The sequence below is a fragment of the Rattus rattus genome, chromosome 2, assembly GCF_011064425.1.
Source record: "Rattus rattus isolate New Zealand chromosome 2, Rrattus_CSIRO_v1, whole genome shotgun sequence".
NCBI lineage: Eukaryota > Metazoa > Chordata > Mammalia > Rodentia > Muridae > Rattus > Rattus rattus.
The window spans coordinates 117,489,732-117,514,166 of NC_046155.1; the positions used below are offsets into that span (position 1 = coordinate 117,489,732).

Consider the following 24,435-nt stretch of genomic DNA (forward strand, 5'->3'; position numbering starts at 1 on the left):
AGAAATTCCTTTCTATTTTAATAAAAAGGTCCAGGGCACAAAGCTCAGGGACACTAATTTAGGAAGGAGAGGGCACTCTGTCAAGGGGCATGAAGCACAGGCTATGGCAGGCTGTTTTGGCTGCTAACACTGACTGGTACTTTGAAGAAGTGTTGCTGTCCAGGTACGTGCTCTCTCCAGTGATGTTACACCCTGACCAAGGACTAAGTCAGTAACTCAGGTGAAGCTCACAGGGGGTCAACCTGGGCACATGACAAATGACTAACTAATGCCAGTTGAGTAGCCACTCAGGACCTAGAGATGAAGCTCCGCCTATGGTGTCTGCCCAGCAGCGCTTAGCACCAAGGGATGCCTTGACCTCGGCACACTCCTCATTGAAGAGGGTTGTGGTAAGACTCTTCATAACACAATCAACTCTAACTGTGAAACAGAATTAAAGAAACAGTTTGAAAGTATGTTCTCTGACATCTTTAAAATATATAGACCATATTTATTATTGAAAGTGAATCCACACAGATAATTTACCAAAATGAGATTTTCCCAGATTAGACCCTTGATAATACTTGTTAATTCATTAGAAAAGGCCCCACCACTAGCAGTAGCTGCTTCCTCTTAGCTACTTGTTTTTGCTGAGGGTTCTCTGCTTTTCTGCATGTTCCACGATCTTTTCTTCCACATAGAGGCCCTTCCGCTTCCGCACGGCATTCATGTACTTTCGGGCCTGGTTCTCAGAATCTGCCTTCTCCCCAAAGTGCAGGTACTCCTCCTCGGTGGTTGGCACCCAGAATGGGTCACTGGGAATGACCTTGTAAAGGAAGGTGACAGCATGAGCCAGGTGAGGCAGATGTTAATTTCATCAGTCTCTGGCTAATGAAACAAGTCCAGAAATAAACACTTCATCTTCCTAGGAATGGTAATACACAAATATGAGGACTCATGGGAGCTGTGTCCATTCAACAGACTTGGAACATCTGTCACTCTGAGTTCTCAGGGAAACACTTCAGAAGCATGAAAGAAATAGCTTCATCTTTAATGAAAAGGAGAACGTTACCTGACTGATATCCTCACTAATCTTGCCCTTGTCGTTAATGATGATCAACTTTGTGAACACGGTCTTGCTTATTGTTTTGGTGATGGCTCATGTAGCCCATGATGGGTCAGAAACCGGTTACTCAGTAGTTGAAGCTGACTTCTGACCCTCCTGCCTCTACCTGTCAGGTGCTGTGATTACCAGTGTGTGACCATGTCTGGTTTATATGGTATTGAGGACTGAACCAGGACTTTGTGTGCAATGGGTCCTATCTTGCTGGGACCTCTGCTAAAGACATCTGAGGTTGGCTCAGTTTTTCTCCTTAGAGGCTTCCAGGGATGCTGCTTGTATGAACTATCTTCTTTGGAGGTTCCCTGAGGGCCTTGGCTGTAAGGATTTCATGCTGTGTGTGGAGATCTGACCTGGCCAGGGTCTCTGCCTTCATGTTCACCACTCTCACACCTGTGTGGTCATCCTGCAGCTGCCTGCATCAATGTGCCAAAGAAACTCCAACACAGGGGAGATGGAGGAAAGAAGCCTGGTCTGCTATGGCTGTCTAGTAGAGCAAGGACTGCCATCAGATTAGAGGAAAGGATCCTTCTTCACTGGTTCACACAGAACCTGACTATCCAGAGCTCACTCCTCAGACCAATTTTCCAAACCAAGAGCTAGAGGTGTATACCACCTTTTAACTAACAGGAGGGCACCCAAGAGAGTTGTTGCCCACATAGACACATGTGTGTGGGGAAGCATGTACACAAGCATACACACACATATGAACATACATATGGGGACACATACATGCACATACACACACACACACCGACACACACACATCCACAGACATACATGTACACACAAATATGTACACATAAATATGTACACACACACACACACACACACACACACACACACACAGAGTTCTAAAGGGGAAAGCTTAGGGTTTAGGGGCTCCATTTCATTTGGGTCAAGTAGGTGGGAATCACCACACCCAAAATAACCTCCTGGGAGCACTTCTGGTAACCACCTTCCTCAGCAGTCTCCCCCAGGGTCACCTCAGGATGAAGTGGTGGATCTGGGGTTGGGCTGACATGTGTGGCAACAGCGCTGGCTGAGAACACTTTCCCTTCCGTGTCTGTTATTAGCTCTGTTCCCCCCTTTTGCAAGAAGGGTAAAACTTAGAAAGAAATTATGAGATCGCTGACTTCAAAGGTTTCCTCGTGGAAAATGCCTGTAATTTCATTTCCTCTATTTTCTGAAGCACTTTCTCTCAAAAGCTCTTGATTGTAAATTATATGGTATGTCTGAACACAAATGAAAAAAATCCTTGGAGTGAGAAGGCAGATCTCAATAACCATGTTATTTCTAAACCTAACTGGGGGCGGGGGTACCAGATCAGTGACATTTAATTATGATGCAGTTTTAAAGACTTTAAAAAATTTGAAGCTTTTGGAAATAGGACCATGGCAGGTGGCAAGATAAGGACAGAAGGAAGGCCTTACAACCAGGACAGAAGTTTTCTTGACAAAATTTTTCTCAAATTATTTATTAAGAATTTTTTGTTTTGTTTTGTTTTATTTTTAAACAACTGCCTGCAGCTGTTCCAGATGCTATAGTTTTAGACATTACTAAGTGTGTAAGTTCAACCCAGGCTCAAAAAAAAAAAAAAAAAAATGTCTCTGCGATGCAAAGTATAATACACTCACCATGGCTCCTGTGCAAGGCTCGCCTACAGTAAACCCTGCTGTTCTTCCATGTGTCTATTCTCCTGGTTCTATAGAGACAGATGGGCACATGGCCACTTGGGTTTTGGGGAAGCAGGGATACTCTGTAAGAGCTAGACACACCTCAAAACAATTCTATCTTAACTATTTAACTCTTTGGAAAGCAGCTACAGAAAATACCAGGCAAGCTGATAAAGGCTATATTCTAATAACAGGCAATGAGCAGCAGCTTGTGGACTCCTGACCTAGTTAAAGACTACATTTCCCAGCTTCCTTAGGTGGGGCCTTGCTAGATGTGGCCATATGATTTGTTCTGGGTGATAGGATAAGGAAGAAATCCAAAATGTACTGAGGACTGGGGCCTCTTCTGCAGCCCCAGCCCTTTTGGCTGGGATAGAGCTGTGGTGGGAGGTAGACCAATTACCATGACCATTAAGGAAAGACAGGGTGAGCTGGGCTGTCATATAGCCACGTGCCAACTCCGTACCACCTTCTCAGACTGGAAGGAGAAATTGGCCCACTGTATTTTGGAACACCTCTGTTAGAGCAGTCTTATCCCTTTTCTCCATAATATATTTGCCAACCAGGAAAAGATGGACAACCTTCAATTTGTGTGTGTGTGTGTGTGTGTGTGTGTGTGTGCACTGCATGCATATGAACGTGTGGCTGCATGGCTATGAATGTGTACATGGAAGCCAGAGGAAGATGCCTGTTGCCTTCCCTAGGCTGTCCGGCCAGTGAGCCAGAGCTTGCCTGTCTTACCCTCCCATTGCTAGGGCTGCAGACATCTGCAACCACACTTGTTTTTTCACATGGGTGCTAGAGACCTGAACACAAGCTCTCATGTTTGCAGAGCCATGGCGTTATACACCCGCCCCTGCACCCCCTCTGGCACCAGCCTTCTTCCTAGACCCATTCATAAACATTTAAAGAGACTCCATAAAATAATTTTCAAAGTTGGTCAGGCATGGTGGTGTAAACATATAACCATATTCGCTGAGGATATTCGCACAAGGATCAGGATCCAAAACCATCTGTGGCTGCATAGCAAGTTAGGGCCAACCTGAGAAACTTATTCATAGCTCCCTCATTGCATGAGCTTCTAAAACAAAAATGAAATAAATGCTACATCACTCATCCAATGGCAATGAAGGCTTATTTAAGGCTCTGTTTATAGAAAGCCCTAAGCCTTATGTACCCAATGCCCCTGTTCAGATCAGAGACACTATAACAGTTCCTTGTGCCAGTGTTGACCAAAGCCAGCTGTGCTGTCATCTATGATGTCAAAAGCCTGACTTCTGACAGCAGGGGCGGCACCAGTGAGACCAGTGCTGTACCTCTCGGGGTCACCTCACTCAGTTGCAAACAATGTTTAGCTGTATTGCCTTGACACACCTGGTCACTAGGACTCCAGCAGACAGTTCCAGTTTTCAGGTACTGCCACTTTAAATCTACTTCTCTCTCTTACTGCTTTGTGCTTTATGTAAAAAAACTAAAACCCAAGCTGAAAAGCTAGAATTCTGGATAAACGGGAAATGGTTACTTACAAGCTGAGAACAGTGCCCCAGATGGTATCAACACAACGAGAAACAGAGAGGAAGGCTACTTGGTCAGAAGGCAATGGTGAAGAACATCCATTTAGTGTTCAGGAGGCCCTGTTAACGCTATTTATGCTACCTAGAGAGATGCAGCTAGGACTGGACACTGGTTCTGTTACACATTATGGGCATTATATTTCATTGGGAAAGCAGACGCCCAGTTCTCTGGACTGGACACTGTCTTCCTTGATTATTTCCATTCTTCACTGACCGTGTAAATGTAAGCTCTGTGTTTAAAGGGTCCTAGAGGAAGAAAGCCATCGAGCTACAGGAAGTGAGAGAAGTGCAAAGGAACCTCGGGCCAGCAGCAAAGGCCTGCAACACAGGACTTAGGCAGGTGCTCCTCATAAATTATCCCAGAAGTGAAGTTTTGCACTGTCCCAGGAAGCTGCAGAGTCAGAATGCAAAAGCCAGCCCAGCACATAGCAACACCACTGACTCCCAAGTCACAAAGCAGCACGGAAGAAGAGAACTAGAATTACTTAGGTTTCTTACGAACAAGAGAAAAACTGCTGCTTTTTTGAGACAGACTCTCTTCAGCTTTCACTTAAAAGACTTCTGTTCAGGACTTTAGGATTTTCCTTACTCCGTTTTCCGGGCCTATCCTCCTCTGATCAGGCGTTCTCTCTGCTAGTTGATGGCTAGTTTTCCTTTAAGGATCTCTTCAGGAAGGTCTACCTGATGCCTCCCACACACTCAGAACACAGTATTCACAACCCCCTTCTCTTCCCTGCAGTGTACCTACTGAGTGTCCCTTTGTGACTGCAGAAGGACTTGCTGTGTGCTTGACTCCATGTGTGGTCAAGGGAAGGGTGCGGTGAGCTACACCATTCCTCTGGGGAAGCCATGGAACCCCAACCTCCAGAATGGCTGAAGATTATGAAGACAAACTGCAGATCTTCCCTGAAGAGTTCTCCCCGCCTGTACTGGAAGACTCTCTCCCCGTCCTCCTGCCCCCAAGGGAAAGACTTCAAGTTCCACATTAAAAAATGCTGTCATTTTTCTTTAACTTACTGTGTGTCTGTGGCAGGAGGAAAATGGATTAAATGTTCCGACTCTTTGATTTTAGGTTATAAACAAAATGCATGTTGGTGCTGCAAGCCAGCTTTCACTGTCCCCTTGCCTGGGCCCTCATGCCGGAAGAGGCCAGTGTCCCTTAACCCGTGCCTGCTTCTAGGGAAGGCAGGGCTGCGTCTCACCTCCCAGTGGCTGAACACGAGCTGGGGGCTAGCCAGTCCGCTGGTCCTCTTCCTGATTTCATCCGCGAAGCCGAAGCTCTCCGCCACAGGCAGCACAGCCTTGATGATGAACATGTCCGTCCCCTCCTTCATTTCTTCCTGAAGCACTCGGCCTTCTCGCTTTGATAGCACAGCATAGACTCGGCCTACAAAACCAAAACTCCCTAAGTTCATCCATTCATCACAACTTGACCCAAGGCCATAACAGTCTACACGCCTAGCAATGATACCATGAATATTTAACTGCTAATTAAAAGGGCAAAATTAGAAAAAAATTGCATATAAAAGATAACATGCGTCCAAACTGTGTCTGCAGTGACAATCCCCACCACGTGGTGAGAAGCATGACCTCTGGGATGACAAGCAAAGTCAGCTCTGGGTATGAAATCCAATGAGAGGAGTGTGACTGGGTTCCTATAACTATTAAAATGCTTTAGGAACTGGGGATATCCTTAATATGGTGAGCACAATGGTGATAAGAGACCGTTTGAGGTCAGTAACCAAGCAATCGACGACAGCATTCTTATACCAATCAGAAACCATACCTATGTGAACATTTGCTCATATTTTTCCTAAAATGACAGAATTTAAGTAGTGTTGAGAATGGGCATTTATACTCCTGGAGATGAATCATGCCTGGATTCTTTACTGTCTGCTAACAATCTCTAAGACATCAAAAGAGTTTTAGCAACTTCTCCTGCCTGACATGATTTATCTCGAGGTAAGATTCGCCTTTCACTCAGGAGAACACGTGCCCCTTGGGAGTGGCATCCTGTACAGATGTCTGTGGGCGCTCAGGGCATCCTTTCTACTATGACTGAGAGGAACAGAGGTAAGTTAAAAACCACAGAGAAGCCTGAACAGCTCCCTGCAGCGAGCAGGCATGCTCAGTAAAGCCTCACCTTTCACCTGCAGCTGAAAGAGGCATTGTGATTGCAGAGGTGATCTGGGCGTGTGCTAAGTGCGCAGACGCAGCTGAGCGGAGTCAGTCTCCCTCACAGCACAGGAAGCTCAGACCTCTCCTCAGTACAAGGGAATGTGTCCGCTGTGGCCACCTCACTCACTCATCTTTGTTTCTTAACCCTGGAACTGAGGGCTCAGAGCAGCACTGCCTCACACCTTCCTCTCTGCAGATCCCCTCTGCTGGCAGTGATTAGAAAGGAGCAATGGAGACCATGGCAGACAAATGCACCACATGGCCTTGAGGATTAAAACAAAGACCCTTCTATTAGCCACGGAAGGCACTGCCTCTCCATTGTTACCATGTCCTTCTTCCTGCCCCACATTTCTGAAACAGGCAACTTCTAACTTCTTCCTTAAATGCTCTTTGACACCCAAGTTCTTTGAGCGCTCAGGGCTCTACTAAACTGCTTCTTGGAGATGCATGCTAATGTTCGTGCTCCAAACCAGTGTGCTGCTCTACCTGGCTCTCACAGCCTGCAGCTGCATTGGGTATGATGGGTACGCATCCATACACACCTAGCCCCAGAGCCATTACTCTGTTTATTTCTGTGATCCTGTAGACATAACTTTCCTGTGAGCATTCTGGGAAGCCATATACCTTTCTTCGAACAAACTCTGTCAGAGAGCCAATTTAAATGCCGTCTGTGTGGTAAGTGAATCTTAGGGGAGATGCCTAGGACGACCTACCCCACGCGTCTCCCCTGCCCGCTCACCACCCCTGCTTTACAATGCCAACGGCACTCCACAGTGAGGCAGATTGCCTTCTAAGCTCAAAGCCAAGCACAAAGGCAAACCACTCTCTAGGGATGGAGCCTACCCTGTCATTAGTACTGAGGATGTCAACTAGAAACTCGTAAAGCAGTAAATTAGAAGGCACGTTAAAGTCAGCAACCATTACCAGATAAGTTAAGTAAATTCAAAATGTGTCACCTAAACCTGGCTTGCTCCTGGGCAGAACCATCTATCTTTGACAGCTAGACAAGTGCTGAGCTAAACTCTGCCCATCCCCTGAAGTTCTTACTCACCAGTCCTAGATTTATCATGTGGAACACTGTAACTCCTGTTTTATAAGCCAGCCTTTCAGTCACCTGAAGACAGGTACCTAGCCTGACTTTCAGTGACAGGCTGAGAGTTTCCTGTTGTAGCCCAGCCATATTCCTAAATGAATCAGTTTGACTTATTTACCTGCCTCTCACAATGCAGAGTTTTAAGAGCAGTCAGTCAATGCTGAAAGAAATCACAACTATTGCTTTGATTAAATAATCTCCATTCTGCTACACTTAGTTTTTTGTCTGTCTCTGTCTCTCTGTCTCTCTCTCTCTCTCACACACACACCCCTTAGGAAAATTCCCAGTACATGTGAACAAGTCACCTTTATCTTATTGTAAGAAAAACATTTTGTTATTACAGTGTGTGTGTGTATATGTGTTTATGCTGGTGTGCACACGCCACAGTATTTGCGTGGTGGTCAGGGGACAACTTTCAGGAGTAGGTCCTCACCTTCTGTGTGGCTGACAGGGTCTCTTTGATGTTTTACTGCTGTGTACACCAGGGTAGCTGGTTCGTGAACCTTTGGGGCTCCTACCGTCTCCACTTTCACCCTCTTAAGAGTGCTGGGATCCCAGATGCTCACAGCACACATCTGGCTTTTGCATTTGCTCTAGGGATTAGAGTTTGAGTCCTTTGGCTTGTGGTGCAAGCAGTTAATCCACCGAACTATCTCTTGTTCCACACTCTCAGAAAAACATGAAGGTAGCTTATGAAGTGCCTGGTGAGCAGTGGGTAAGAAAGACTAGGAAAGCGGGTAAACGAGCTGTGAGGAGGCTCATGAGGTAAACAGGCGACTGCTGCTGCTCCGGCTGCCAAGTTTCCTCCTCCGGGGCCACAGCAGCAGTGGGGATCAATACTCGTAATTGAAACTGAATGCAATTAATCATGCACTTTTGAGCCATTCAGTTTTAATTCTACTAGAACTATGTCCTTCAACAGAGGCCGAGTGATGGATCACCCAGGGAAGGAAAACACTGTAAGGAAACTTCCCATAGTCACTGGGCTCCCATGACGGCTGTGCCCAAAGCTTGGAAGCCTTTAGACACCACCTAACGCTGCCACTGCTGTCCCTGGGAAACCAACACGAGTTTCTGACCCAGGCTGCTCACTGTAAATACTTTGTTATGTTATTCCTTCACTGGGACAGAAGCATCAGTCCTTCCTTTGATCAAGTGACTTCAGACCTGAGTTCTACAGAAGGCAACTCAAGTTCTTCAGGAAAACAGCCGCAGCAGCAGCAGCTGTAGCAACAACAACAACAATAACAACAACGGCAACAAGGGTTCTGGTCATGTCCACACTATCGGTGCTTCAGCCTGTCCCTGTCCTGCGTATCACCAGGAACTCAGCTCCTATGAACAGAGACCATTGAGGGAGCACAGTTGTGGGCTTCCCCAGCCCAGATGAACTGCTCACAGCTCAGTGTGCACTGGAGGACTCCACTCAGAGCCACAGCTCCTTCAGCATAGCATGTGTGTAAATAGTCACTTCAGATGCAAGGACACTCTCCAACACCTTGGACTGTCTGATACTGAAGGCTAAAATCTCTCCCCATGTCAGCTCCATGGAGCACTCTTTTACAGCATTACAAATTCACATCTTCTTCTAGTATAACAGCTTAGATAAACCTACAATTCCTAAAGATGGGAGGCAAAGAATGGCTTGTCTTTCTGAATAAAGGAAACAAAGTGGCTGTTCACAGCATAACACACAAGGATGAAATAACGAATTTCCAAATCAGGGATGAATGGGGAGGAAATTATAACATGTCAAGTTCACAGGAATTACTGCAGAGGTTAAAATGAAAATCATGAATAAGTGGCCAAACAGAAGCATGCTGTAAAAAGAACAATAAAACATTAAATTACTTATACCATAAGCTCACAACTATGCACAGCATCCCAAGGAAAGGGACGACAATGAATAAATGAATAAATAAATAAAATAGAAGGCCAACTTGCAAGGAAGATTTTTTTCTTTCATCTCATGATTCATTATTGCTGGTAATACATGGGGTCGACTTACAGACAAACATACACAGACACATGGACACTGGATATTCCTTAAGTCTTATGAACAAGGTCACATGAAAGTGTTTTCCTGCCAGAATGTGAAATCAAGCAAATGCAGCTAACAGGATAGATTGGGTCAAGTTGAGCTGAAGCAAGCGGTAGACATTGGGCTTTCAAGCTACTTGCTACTACAAACAAGTTCAGGTACAGGGTTAGAGGAAGTTGCATAGCAGGGTGACCTATCCCTGGAAAGTCTTCAGTGACTCTGTGCATACATAGCTTTACGTTTGTATTGTCCTTGTCAACTACCTACAGATGGATAAGGGAAAATCAAACCTAGAGGTGACAAGGAACTGGCAGAGTAACACATACTCAGAGAGAACTAGCTAAGGACCCTGATTAATTGGGACAAAGTTAACAGTGCCACTTTGTAGGGTTAACATCAGTGTCTGGGCTCAGAGAGGGAGCATGAGCAGTTCCTATAAAGCCAATCAGGAATGAGCGTCAGCTCAGCTGTGCTCCTGTGCTCCTGTGGCAGTAGATGCTGGCTGGCCACGCCTGCAGTGTCAGGCTAGCCAGGCCCACTTCGGCATCCTATCACTTTGGAAAGACTCACCCGTTTGCCATTCCACTAATCCCAGCTTCTCATAACAGGCCACTGTAAACTAGTACACCAGACAACTGGATTTTACTCTATTCACTTACTGTTATTAAACTTTGTCTACTTAATTCCTCCTTTGTCAAGACAAGAATTATGCTTGGCTTAAAGATTAATACATGCAGCTCAACAAGACCTTGTTGAAAATTATGAGATACTGCCTAAATATTCAAAGGACTTCAAATGGAGAGAAAATAAAAAGGGCTTTAAAAGCACAGCGATAGTCAGGTGTTTTCAGCTTGTTCCAGTGCATGTGCTCTAACAATGCCAACACTAACTCCTACATGTCAAATTAAGCCAATAATCACAGCTGTGATTAAAATTCTAGCACTGCCAGACAAGAAGATGAGTGAGTATCATTTATAGCTGAGGGTAATGCCAGAGGGTAACAACTGATCAGTCACATGACAAGGTAAGCAGTATCTATGATAGGCAAACAAGCCCATTAAACGGAATTTTCATAGGTAAACAATAATAATAATAATAATAATAATAATAATAATAATAATAGAGCCATAGATACCTTTTTACAAGTGTTTCTAAAAGTAAAACAGGACATTTTCTTGGGATCTTTTTCTAAAATAAACTACTTTGGAAATGAATATTTTCCTATAAAATTTTCCATTTTGATCATATATAATTCTATTTATGTAAAGAAGGATATGTTTTAATAATCTGTATAGAAATGATTAAGATGTAAAATTAAGATATAAAAAGGAAATCCATTTTTGCTAAATAAAAAGGATCTAAAATCATTGATTCTTACAAAATTAAAAGAAACAGTCCACAAGGTCTGAAGTTATTTTGGAAGATCTCCAGATATCGAGACAAGAAGTAAAAAGGATTTAGAAACAGAGAAAGTTTCTCCATTTCTTTTTCCAATTCATGTTGTGGAATGTGGAAGAAAAAGAAAAGAAAAAAAAAAGCAAAACAAAACCCTCTATCAACAGCTGACTGTGTTGATGGACCTTGAACTCTATGCTGTCCAAAACAGAGTCCCCCAAATGCCAGAACAAAAACAGACTTCAAGGGAAATGCTCCAGGAAGGGATTTTAAAGCAATCCAGGAGAGGGAGGGTAAAAATATCCAGACAGATTCATGATGGTGATGATGGTAGCCAGTGGGTTTTGGAGATCAATGTCTGTTCTAACCAAACCACATACATAGCTGCACATGCAAGAGCTGGCAGAGTGGGGCTTCCATGCCAATCAGACAAAAGAAAGCCATACTTCACGCCACAGAAAGAAGAGCGCAAACAACTGGGCCCAGACGGGCAGCTGGCTCTGCAAAGCCACAGGCTGCGTCTGGTAGCCGGTGAGGCGCTCCAATGTGAAGAGACAGCACAGGATGGCAGCTGGTACCTTGAAGTATTACCCCAGGGAGGATGAGTCACCACAGGGGCTGGGTGTGGTTTCAGGTGACCAATTTGCTGGGACTTTCAACCTGGTTACAGGACAGCTGCCTCTTGCTTCTGGGTTATGCTGAAAACTTGTCTTCAGGAGACAAAGGACAAAAGTGCAGAATGCAGTTTCCTGGTGTAGGGTCTGTGAAGAAGAAAATGGCACATGCCACTCTGAATGCTAGATGTAGGACTGACGGTTTGGGGAGGAAACATGCTTCTCTTCTCCTGAGTGGAGGCACAAGGAGGACCGCCACAGACTGGAGGCTTTAGGAAGACCGTTTCACACATACAAAGAAAAAAAAACCAATAAAATCCAATAAAGTCACAGGATAACAGATCCTGTGGACGGTGAAAAAGAAAAGAGCATCAATTCCAAATAATCCTTCTGAAAGAAAGAGGTGAGAGCCCGCACCCACATTCTGTGTAGGTGTAGATGCACAGTGGGTGGAGGAGGATGCTGGTTGAAGCAGCGAGTCCAGCATGCTTACAACAGGCTGGGCCCACCAAAATAACAGCACTAATACAGCACAGACGGGCCTTCTCATTGCTCCCAAACGAGGAATATGCCCAGGACCTGGGAAGAGACAGTGGGACACTCCTGGTAACTCCTGGTAACTCCTGGGAAGAGACAGTGGGACACTCCTGGTAATAGCAAGAAAGCACTTTTCTGTACATCTGCATGACCCAGAGAGAAAGGTGAGGAAAGACCTTTGCCGTTCTCAGATAACTGGTAAGCTGGTAACCAGGGCATCACAGACATGAAGGACTGAAACCTCGCCAGAACACTTGGTTCACTGATAGCTGACTTATGCAGAAAAACAAAACAAAACCAACAGAAAAGGAATCCATGGGACAAATTTAAATTTTTTTGACCATTTTCTCCTTCACATACTTGTATTGCTTATTATATAACATGTAATAAGAAAATTAATTATATAGACTCTGGTTATTGACACATAAAAATAGACCATTAGACTACCTAATTTTTTGCAGAGTCTTGGCAATCACCCTGCAGTGAGGTCCCCAGTACTGATTTTGGAGGCACAGGGTGGGAAGACATGTCTATGAAAACAAAAATGGGGCCAGAAAGACTCCATCCTAAACTTCATGAAAAGAATGCTTACCCACATGAGAGGTACTTGTGTCCTGGCTGGTCTCCTGGGTGATGGGTTCAGACATGGCTGCTTTATTTGGGAAGGGAGCTGACTGAGTGAAATGTGTGTGAAGGAGCAGTGGAAGGGAAGGCCACAACCCACAGAAACAGCTGGAGGATCAGGGTCGTTTCCCCTGAGCACCAGACCGGGAACCTAACGTTCACAAATACAAGCTCACTACAGAGCTGACCACAATGAGCAGGAGGCTGGCCATGCTTAATAAAGGAGAATTAGTTGAGCTTCCCACTGCCAGAAGTTTAGAAACAGACGGGGCACATAGATTGCCAAAGTAAAAGAATGCAGATGAGCTCTCCAGGATTTGAAGGAATCCAGGTCTCTTGATTTCAGCTCCATCTCAGTCTTTAAGGAGGCTCTCAAGGGAAATGCAGACTACGATCTGGGAAGGTGAGTTAGGTGACAAGGCTACATGAGGTGCTACATTCAGGAAGAGTGCGGGCACTGTGTGCAGCCCACACTTAGAGATTTCCATCACAGGGCAGGGCTGCTCAGCAGCCTCTGACTGAGTCTACCTAACTTGCTTAGTCACGCTGTTCTGAAATGCTGATACAGACACTCAGCTGTCCTGAAGAACTGTAGAATGATACAAGCCTAAACTTCTTTTGAGAAGAGGAGGAGGAAGAGGAAGAATGAGGAGGAAGAGGAAGAAGGAAGAGGAGGAGGGAGGGAAGGAAGAAAGGAAGCAAGGAAGGAAAGAAAAAGAAAGAAAGGCAATCAATCAATCAATCAATCAATCAATCAACTCAGATTCTTCTTTTGGAAACTAATCAGTGGAACAAACTTACTTACAACATAACTGACTGTGTACTGACTCCAAGGGACTCATGACCAGAGCGAGGGCAGTAAGTTAACGGTTAACTTTCATCCTTTATGTTCTCTTCCCTACTACATTCCCAGAGTCCTCAGAAAAGATATCTGCTCTGCCAGAACACTTTGAGGAATGGTGCTTGTGTTCTAGCCTGAATTTTCATAATCTTCAAAGACTTATTTTCCTTGCCCCTCCCCTATTTAATAGAAGAAAATAAGCCTCAGTGAAACAGTACAGAACAAACAGCAATGGCCACCTTGAACCCACTCCATACGCCCCAAGGTCCCCAGCAGTCACCATGAACCCGACTCCATGTGCCTGGAGGTCCCAGCACTGCTTCTTTTATACGGAGGGAACCTATAAAATCAGACGTGATCTGATGTAATAGCTGGCGGTTAAAAGGTCTGAGAAAGCCCAAGTGATTCTTCTTCAGGACTGAGAATTTACAATGTCCCCTTTGTCCTACAAGTACAAGAATGGTGGCTTCTCTTGCCAGTCAGGGTGGCCCGGTTACTGGGCTGAAATGCTGACTCACCTGAGACAAAAGTGCTGCCAAGTTGGGGTTATATCCTGACAGGCCAGACCTTTCATCATAAAACTGCTAAGAAGGAAGACTACGGAGAACAGTTCATTCACAATGGCTTAAAAAAAGGCTAGGAATAAATTTAACCAAGAAAGTGAAAGACACTTAAAAAAAAATTAAGATGCTGATAAAAGAAAGTAAAGGAGAGAAACAGATTGTGGAAGCCCTTGCGTGCTCCTGGGCTGGCAAAATAATACCGTAAAGATGGTAATCAGCCAAAGTCACCTAGAGATTCAGTGTAACACCCGTCAGGACTCCAGTGATGGCCTTACAACCGCACGAAACCATCCTGAATGTGTCCAGAAATACAAAGACCACAGGCAGCCAAGCGGCCCATCTGTGAACATATCAGGGGCTGTCACATTACACTGTACCTAACTATACTACAGAGCCATGGTGACAAAGATAGAGACACCAGGCACAGAATCACACGTGTAGACCAAAGGAATATAAAACAAGCCTGAGAGATATGCAACAGGGCTGAGGACATCTAAATTTTCATAAAGGGACCAAAACCATGAACTGGTAAAAGGACAGCTTATTCAATAAATGATACTGGCAAACTGAATATTTAACTGCAGAGAATGAAGTTAGATCTATATCTACCACCCTACACATGCACAAGTAAATCGACTCAAACGTAATCAAAGATCTTAGCTTAAAGTATAAAAAAGATATATTTGCTGCCTCCTCTCCCCCCCCAAAAAAAAGAAAAAGAAAAAAAAGACCTTTAGTAGCCACATATTTTCTGTCTCCAGATTTTAAGATACAGGTCTCTGGCTTTCAAAAAACTCTTAATTTGTTAGTAAATCAGATGATCTATAAGTGGGTTTAGGATACAGGAGACCTTGTCACTCAGGGCACCTCTGTCTTCATTCCTCCCTCCTTACCGAGGACGTCACTGGTGGCCATGATGTCACACGTGTACATCGCTGCCATCAGCCGTTGAGGCTTCACCTGCAGAGCATAGCGGCATGCTTCTTTCATGGTGGCAATTAGCTGCCCAGAGAAGGGTCCATAGCAGTCGATGACTGGAGAGTCTCCTTTCTGGGAAGTGTCTTCAAAGGGCTCTGAGCAGCCACCTCGTTGCTCTTGGTTCTCATCTCCCACCAGACAGGTCTTACTTTTCTCCTGTGCCTCTCCTGTCAGGTCACACTGGCCTTGGCTCTGTTTATCACTTGCTCCCGGTTCTGCGCATTTATTTAGCTCCCACTTTTCTAGGACGAAACAGACACCCATGAGGGGCTCCTCACACATGGGGCCAGAGAGGGTCGCTAGCTGGAAGCCGCTCACAATGCTATTGCCGAAGTCTCGGAATCTACTGGCTTCTTTTGATTCTCTGCCAGCTGGGCCAGACCACACTGAGCTCTGGAAATCTTCACTTCTACTGACTAGGATGTTGGGTCCACATTTTCTGGGGCCAAATGACCAGATTTGGTCAACAGTGTTCCTCCACTTCCTCCCTGTTAAGTGTTTCTCTAGTTTTCCTTTGAATTCCCAGATTTTCTCTTGGGTCTTCTGATGAATGGCCTGAGTATTTCTACCCTCATTCAAGGAGGATGTCAAAAGCTCCATGGAACGAATCAAGTCGCTGTTTTCTTCCAGAATCCGAGTGACTTCTTCTGGAAGTGGTATGGCACGGACGCTGAGTGTGGCCAGTTTATTGGGTGTGGGTATGGTGATAAGCCCATCGGAGTCCACGAGGATCCCCTCTGGGATTTTGCTTTGCTCTTCTTTTGTTTGGTGTATGACAGCAACTTTTTGTTGCCTGCCTATTTCTTCATTGACCATGTCAACTTTGGGAGGTTTTGTGATCGTCTCTCTGAATGGAATAATGGGTTCAGATACACTGATGTGAATCTTTGCAAACCTATGAGAGCAAGAGAAATAGCAGATGGTTAGAATCTTAGCCCTGCATCACCACAGAGATAATAGAAAAACACAGAAATATAAAATTCATTTTTTATCAGGCCTGTCAGCTACATTCTATCTCAATCCACGCAGTGCTCTCACTTTGGATTGAGAGACCTCTGATGGAAACGGATCTCCGGGGAGCTCCAGGTGTGTGCTGGGATGTTGCTGCTTTGTTCATTCTCAAGACAACTAGACCACCTACTTAAGTAAGATTGTTTTTAGTAGAAAATAAACATTGTAATAGGGTCTGACGCATGATTCCTTTAAAATCAAATTTGGCAGACTTGAGTCTGGAGAAGAAGAACCCAGTGATCATCCCTCTGAAGAGACAGTCAGAGCTTCACGTTATATTCTGTACTGACAAAGAACTCACGTGAAGCCAGAACACCCAGGGCTGTCAGACTAGCATGTCACCATGAACCTTCTGTAGTGACAGGAAGCTCTCTATCTTCCTGTGATGACTAGCATTGGAAATGTGGCTAGCACAACAGAAGAAACATATTTTATTTAGATGTAAATATCCACACTGTGGCTGGACATTGGAAATGTGACTGGTGTAGCTGGTTTTTAACCAGTATTATTCATACAGCCTCATATGGCCACACAACTTCTCACAGTGTCTGCAGTATACAGTGCTGTACAGCACAGGGCTTGAGCCCTAATCCAGCACAAAGTTCAGAAAGTTCCCCTTCCACACAAGTATTGGATTTAGCTTCTTTCTCGTCAGCTGTAAGCTCACCCAGGGCAGAGACTGGAAACTGGCAAGGACCAACTCTGCTGCTACTGCTGCTGAAGAAACTGGGCAATCTTTCTTTTTGTCTTATTTCCTCTTTATGCCATGGTCAAATCACACTAAAGCTTTGGGCACACTGTCAAATCACACTAAAGCTTTGAGTGTGTGCGTGCACTCGTGCATGCACAAGTACATTATACTGAGTTTTGTAATCTCATAATGATATCTTCCCTGGGAAATTTATTCTCTGAAGAAATCGAGTGCTGACAATTCATCCTAGGTTTCTTTCTGTCTTTAACATTTTGTAGGTATGGCCCAAGAACTTTATTTATGCCTTTTGGTAAATTTGAAAACTCAACAGAGTTTTGTTGTTGTTTTTTTTAAGTGAAATGGTATCTAAATGGACTTTAGCTGTAGAAGCTGTAGAATCTGAAACAGATAATGTGCAGAAGGCAGAAAAGCATGGTAGCAGGTCACTCCCACCAAGAGTCATGGCTCTAGCAGCCAGGTTTTCTTCCTTCGCGGATTAGCATGCTTCCAGCCTACATGCCTGCTCCAGGATGCACAAGACGGATGAGGCTGAGTTCAATCTCACCAATACTTCAGATGCAGAGAGAGAACATAACAGTGAAGAGCACTAAGAATGCACACGTGTGGACATTCTGCTTTGTGGTGCTCACTCACTATACTGACTCATTATGGCGGGTGCTTCACAAGTGTGTCATTTCCCTAACAGACACGAATACGATCCTCACTGTGTAGAGGAGAGAACGAGCTGAGTATTCATACTATCCACGAGGCTGCACAGTAGAGACCTAGGAGCTACATCTTGCTCTGGCTTTAGCTTCATGCTCCTCACCATTACATTGTGGTGAAAAGTTGAGTTTCATTACACACATTACACTGAAGTAAAAGTTTTGTTTAGCAGCATGATAAACAAAAAATTCGCAATGCTAAATTTAGATTTTGATCATAGGTCTTGTAACCTTATTTTGTATTAAGTCTGTTAATATGATTAAAATTATACTATAAAACAATCTATGCTAAAGATGTCAAGTGATCTATATAATCATTATTTAAAATGCCAACTGGCATTCAATACTTATTTTTTGTTAAAAAAAAGTATTTAGATGGAATAAAAATTGCCACTAACTGGCCCCAAATAGCTAATCCAGTCTTTCTAAGTGTGATTCTTCCCACTTCCCACTCTGAGGGTCTTGTTTGCTACTGCTTCAATCCTAGAAAGCCACTCTTGCAGCCAGAAGCTCAGTGGGTGGGACAGCGGGAATGTGGGTCAGAGCATCCCACCCAATCACAGTTGGCACCTGGCTGGGCACAAGCTTGACTCCTGTGGTTAGGAGCTACTGAAATGGTACTGTTGAAAACCCAAAGCATTCTTTGTTTCAGGTCATTAGAAATAAAAAGTCAGATTCATGTAGGAGCTCCTTGACTACTTATGAAACACATTTACTGGAAACAAACAAACAAACAAACAAACAACAAAAACTCAAACCCATTGGGTCATGATAGAATTCCTTGTTTTGAGAATTCTTGTAGGCCTTTTAAAGTGACTTATTTTTGCCTAAACATTAGGTAAGGAGGCAGAGAAAACTTCAAATGGTCTAAGATTTAAATGTGTCAGTTAATTGTTGGAGGGTGGGTAAGAAGAGAATGAAACTACAAAAAAAAGAAAGAAAGAAAGAAAGGAAGAAAGAAAGAAAAGAAAAGAAAGAAAGAAAGGAAGGAACAAAGAAAGTAGGAAAGAAAGAAAGAAGGAAGGACGGAAGAAAGAAAGAAACAAAGAAAGAAAGGAAGACAGACAAAAGAGAAACAAACAGACTGACGTCCAGCCTTATCTCAGATTAAGTCTCTAAGGGTATGCTGGACATGAATCTAAATGTGTCTCTGATTACACTGTTATTATTTTTTTTAATTTTCAGGTTCTTAAAAAGGTTTACTTTTCATTTATGTGTATGTATGTACTATATGAGTTTATGTTCATCATGTGTGTGAAGGTGGCCAGAGACCAGAGGGCATAGGATTCCTGGGACTGTGGGCTACCTAAGGTGGCTGCTAGGACTGGAATCTGGGTCTTCTGAAAGAGCTAACTGCTGAGCCATCCTCCAGTTTACAGCGGAACTCTTTAAAACAATAAAGTGGTCGAGAGATAGCTCAGTGCAGTGCTTGCACTGCAAACATAAGGGCCCCAGTTCAACCCCCAGGGCCCATGTGAAAAAAGCCAGTGTTCTGCTGGTTTGTGCTGGCCATCTCAGTGCTGAGGGAAGAGACACTGGGCTCCTGGGGCTCACTGGATAGTAAGCTTAGTCTAGTTGGGATGCTCTGAATCTGAGGAATGGGACTCAAGGCCTCCACACACACCTACAAGCATATGTAATGCCTGACCCAAATATGCACATGAAACAATAAAACAGAAGCACGAACACATAAATAAATAAATAAATAAATAAATAAATAAATAAATAAATAAATAAATAGGAAAGTCACAGGAGTGGAAAGTAGTTTTAAAGTTATAGAGAATACTTGTTAGGTATTTTAAGGACACCAACTATAAAGCTATTGAAACTGAGAAAATACAACCATACTATTATATTGTTACCTTTTGTTATAAAGTAACAAAAAAAAAGCTATGCACCACTTTGAATGTCTGAGGTTCCAAGAAGTCTGCTATAGAAATTGCTCACACAATTAAAGCCATTCCATGCTGTGGAAGGAAGTGTGCAGCTGTCAAATCTACGAGGCAACAGGAGCTTTGTGAATCAAGGCAATGCAGACCCTGGTGCTACTGTTAGATGGATGGATGGACGGGTGGGTGGATGGATGGATGGATGGGTGGATGGGTGGGATGGATGGATGGATGGACAGATGGACAGATGGACGGATGGACAGATGGACGGAGGGATGGATGGACGGATGATGGACGGACGGGTGGGTGGGTGGATGGGTGGATGGATGGATGGACAGATAGATAGGTGATAGACAGACAGTCAGAAAAGTGCGGTAGGCTTCTATATAGCTGTGGCTGTGCTTCATGTGGGTTCTTGCTCTGTATCTAAGATTTCCATGCTGAGAACTCTGGCAGCTCCTCTGGCTTGGAGACAACAGCTGACAATCTCTCCCTCTTTATATACAAACCATGCATAGGTGAAAAAGTTGAAATATACGTCCTATGACAACTAGAAAGTCTTAGAAGGCCATAGGTGTTCTTAATATAACCGTGAGATGTTAACAGTCACAAAGACTACCACAAAGAATCAACTGATCTATAATCATTTAGCTCAATGTGGACATCCATGTAAACCACTGTCCAGGCTAAAAACAGTTTCTCTAGCCATAAGGCATGTCCCCATTTCTTCCAGATCCCTCACAGGCAGGCAACTATAACTTTCTATTATAATCTGCCCCCCTTTTCTGTTTTACCTATTTAAATGCAAACACCTAAACTATGCAGTTTAATTATCTATATACAAGTACATGTGTGTGTGCATGTATGCATGTGGACACTAAAGGTTAACAATGGTGTCTTCCTCAATCAGTCTCTACCATAATTTGTGACAACCTACTTATGGTGGTGGATTGCTGAGGCAGGACGATCATTGGAGTCTGAGAGTTTCAGGCCATCCCAGGCCAAGCAGAGAGAACCTATCCTAGAACAAGAATGTCATCGAGAGCACTCATCCTTAACAAACATTTACCCGGCTTTGTTATACATACAGAGATGCAGAAACGGAAGATTTGCCAAGCTGGAGGAACTGACTGTTTTCTTAGGACACAACACAAACCAGATTCCAATAGTGTACCAATTCCTACTTCTACCAGTGGTGTGGCAAGTGTATCAGTGTACAATCCTCCATCACTTGAGAATCTATGTCTTTGGGTACAGCGGTATCTTCGTACGTACGTGTGTGTGTGTGTGTGTGTGTGTGTGTGTGTGTGTGTGTGTACACATGAGCAGGTCAGAGTATGACTTTGGCTGTGTGCTGCAGATGCCACCTTCCTTCCTCGATTTTAAGGCAGGCTATTTGGTCAGCAAGCCCCAGAGGTCGGCCTGTTGCCCCATCCCAACAGTGGGATTACCAGTGAGTGCCAACATTTCTGGCTCTCTGATATGGGTCAAGGATTAAATTCAGGTCTTTGGGGTAACAAGGCAAGGGTTTCCAACTATGATCCCAGTTTCTTACATCAGTTTTCATTTGCTTTTATCGAGTGCTAACTGGTTCAGTACGTTTTCCATTGCCCTTTGCCCTTAGATTCCTGTTGTGCTATGCCTGTGAGTGTTGGTAGCGGTTCCTTTTGGGTTGTCAGCTATTTTTAGGCATTGTTTAGCCAAGAGGATGTAAGCCTCACGTGATGCAGGTATTGCAAAGGTTAGAGCACACTGGTGCTTTACTTCTCACTCTACAGGCTGTGTTGAAGATGAACTAATCATTTGTCTTTAAATTTTCTTACCCACTTCTTGTACATATTCCCTTACCTTACAGTGTCTTCTATACTGTAGACAGTTTCCAGTCTTCACACTTTAACCTCAACTTACCTCACACACTCTTCCAAGTAGGATATGAAATAAGAACCCCTCTTTCCCCCCTATCCAACTGGGTAGCACTGTTTACTGGAGAACCTGTGAGATCCTCACTGCTCTGCACTGCAAGCCATTTTTGGAGTCTATTCTACTCCATCACTTCTGTGCTCAACACCACAATCTTACTGCTGCTCTAAAGAGAAACTTATTCTCAATCTTTTAGCCCAGTAACAACACCCAGCTGGGAATGCTTTGGTTATTATTGGACCTTTGGTGAAAATCTGCACACAAATTTTCAAATCAGCTTGAAAAGTCTTATATGCACGGGGAGGGGGGAAATATTGGACACATCCTTCAAGGACATGCCCCCGTGACATGTCCCTCAATCAGACGCCACCTAATAGGCTATTCAGTGCAATTCCTTCTCACGACTCCTGGCCCCCAAATACGCTCTTATTACCGGGGGGCACTGGGGTACTGCAGTCCAATGCTCTTTGCCAACACCACTTGGTTCTGTTTCTTGGAGTTCAAAAGCAGTACTTGTCAGAGCCACAAGCCATTGCCTGACAAAGCCAACGCACCTGCCCACGGTTCCACCAGCACTTCAGTCAGCCTAGCTGACTTCTCTGCTCACCACCTTTACATATCTGTTCTTCTGGGATTCAGGTAACCTCTGAGTTCTGACAGGAACACTGGGCCTGAAGCTATTCCTCTGTTACAAGAGGCCACAAGAAGGGAATTATTTTGTTTGTCTTGAGGGAGTGGGTGGTAAGCAGTACTTTCAGAAATGATATTTGGTCCAACAGTTAAGGACCACTTCAGAATTTAAATGGGAATGCCAAGCACAACCCTAGGTACTCCCTAGGAGGCTGAGCTGAGGCAGGAGGATTGGGATTTCAAGGTCAACCTGTGTTCTATACAGGGAAACTACTTTTTTTTTCTTTTTTAAAGAAAGAACTTTCATGATATTTTAAAAGAGCAGTATATACTTTAAAAAAAGATTTGTTATAGTTCTCATTGCTTTCATTCAATGTAACTATAAATTATGTTTAGTTTTTAGGTATTAACATTTTCTAGGAACATTTACATGGAGTAGTTCCCAAAATAAAAAAATATATTTATTGGAATTACTTAATACCATGTTAATGGTACATTTCTAGAAAGCTAATTTCTTTTATTAAACATATTTGGAAACGTTAAAATCATGAGGTAAAAACACTAAGCAAAGATATCAACATAGAGCTATTAAAACAGGTTTTTAATTCAAGGAGAAAACATTTTTCAAAATATTTTAAATTATCAAAGGCAGATTTTTAAGGAAGCTGAGAATGTGAGATTATTTCATGTGACTTTTTACCTTGTCAGTGGGAGACTGAAATGGGGGGTGGATAACCTAATTCACAAGTTGAACAAATACCATTTATAAAGCTTTGTAAGAAACCCGGAGTCTGGGGTCCTACCAGCCTGAATGCAACTGATCTAGTATAATCTCAGAAGCTAAGGAGGGTCAGCCCTGGTCAGTACTTGGATGGGAGGAACCCTGGAACTGTCTTATTCATATCTCATGATTTACCCAAACGGAACTTGAGACGAGATGGAAATCTATCTTAGAGTTTTGTGTGGATCATGGCTATACGAACATGGAAAAGGAAAAAGCTACAGTAGCATTGTCCAGTGAGGAAGACAAGGCAGACTCTCCATCTGGAAGGAGACCCTGCCTCAGACTACAAGGACAACAGTGCACACTGCCACACGGTCCACACACTATCTGCTGCGGCTACTGTAGTGCATGCTTGCCACTCTCCAGCCTACGGGGTCAATGTGTGGGTGAGGGACAATGGCAGGGACCGCATGCTATATTTAGCAGCAAATGATTAGAACAGCCACTTATTATCTAGGTTATCATTATTACCTTCCCAGACATTCGAAAAGAAAAGAAAATGGGCTATTACAAGAAAATTGTTTGTATTAGTAGACGTGTGTGTGTGTATGTGTGTATGTGTGTATGTGTGTGTGTATGTATATTATAACAAATACCTTTTGTCTTCCAGATTGTAATGTTGTAAGGTTTACAAAAGTGCGAGCAGGCACTTCCAACACTACTGGTAGTTACGAGAGTTACAGCACTTGCTTTCTGAGTTGGCAGTGACCGTGCAGAGGCCTGTCATGACCAAATGAGCAGAGGCAGCACGGCCGGCCAGCTGTACACCCATGAATGCCTATAGGACCAGATGGATTTACAGACCTGAGTGCTCAGTCTGTTATTACACATATAACCCGATAACCCTCGCTTCTCTATCCTGTCCTTATTTTTGCAAGAAACATACATTATCAACAAAACAAAGAAGGAAAACATTATTTATAACAAGATCTGGAATGCTCAGATATAATGACTTACATATGACCTTCATAGAGAAATTTCCAGAAGGTTTATATTGTCCTAATCACAGCCTGTATTTACGAGATTTTTGTTGCTTTGATATGTGCTGTATGGATGCTTAAAATCGACATATATATTTTAAAGTGTTTTATGACTTAAGCTAAAACACAAAATTATTCAAATGTATGAATTCATATCAGTTTCCAGTTATTAAAATTTAAATTTATGACCCAATAGCTGTTTTATGTCTGAATCGAGGGCACTGCATTTTTCTTCCAAAATAAACCACAGTCTTAGTTTGACCTGTTTGGGAAACACTAAAACATCTCATTGGTTTTAGAGTTATCATTTCTCCATCGCTAGCATTTTAATCTGACCTTTCTCTTAAGTCATCCAAACATCGCTGAAGGTGGACCTCCCCGGCTGTGACCAAAACATGCTCTCCTGTTTCTTGAATTAAAATCTGGACACAGGGATCAGCTTGGTTTAGCAGCTTCATTCCTTTCACGAGCTGAGGCATTTCACCTAGATGACAAAATGAAACAAAATCACAATGGCAGAAGAACCACTGTGACCTAGAGACAGTGGCATGGCTCTGCTGGGGGCATTACGATAAAATAAGCTCTCAGGTCC

At 43.6% G+C, this 24,435-nt stretch overlaps 1 protein-coding gene across 1 annotated transcript in view; it reads right to left on the reverse strand.

Annotated features, from left to right (window-relative positions):
• Nucleotides 1–455: 455 nt before the first annotated feature.
• The window catches only part of Efl1 (elongation factor like GTPase 1), a 122,478-nt gene continuing 98,498 nt past the window's right edge, over nucleotides 456–24,435 (reverse strand). The window contains exons 17-20 of the mRNA XM_032893298.1: nucleotides 24,180–24,327; nucleotides 15,129–16,108; nucleotides 5,552–5,736; nucleotides 456–805 (exon numbers count right to left, since the gene is read on the reverse strand). Of these exons, the coding sequence (XP_032749189.1) occupies nucleotides 617–805; nucleotides 5,552–5,736; nucleotides 15,129–16,108; nucleotides 24,180–24,327 (1,502 nt within the window). The 3' untranslated portion in view covers nucleotides 456–616. The remainder of the gene's footprint in view (nucleotides 806–5,551; nucleotides 5,737–15,128; nucleotides 16,109–24,179; nucleotides 24,328–24,435) is intronic.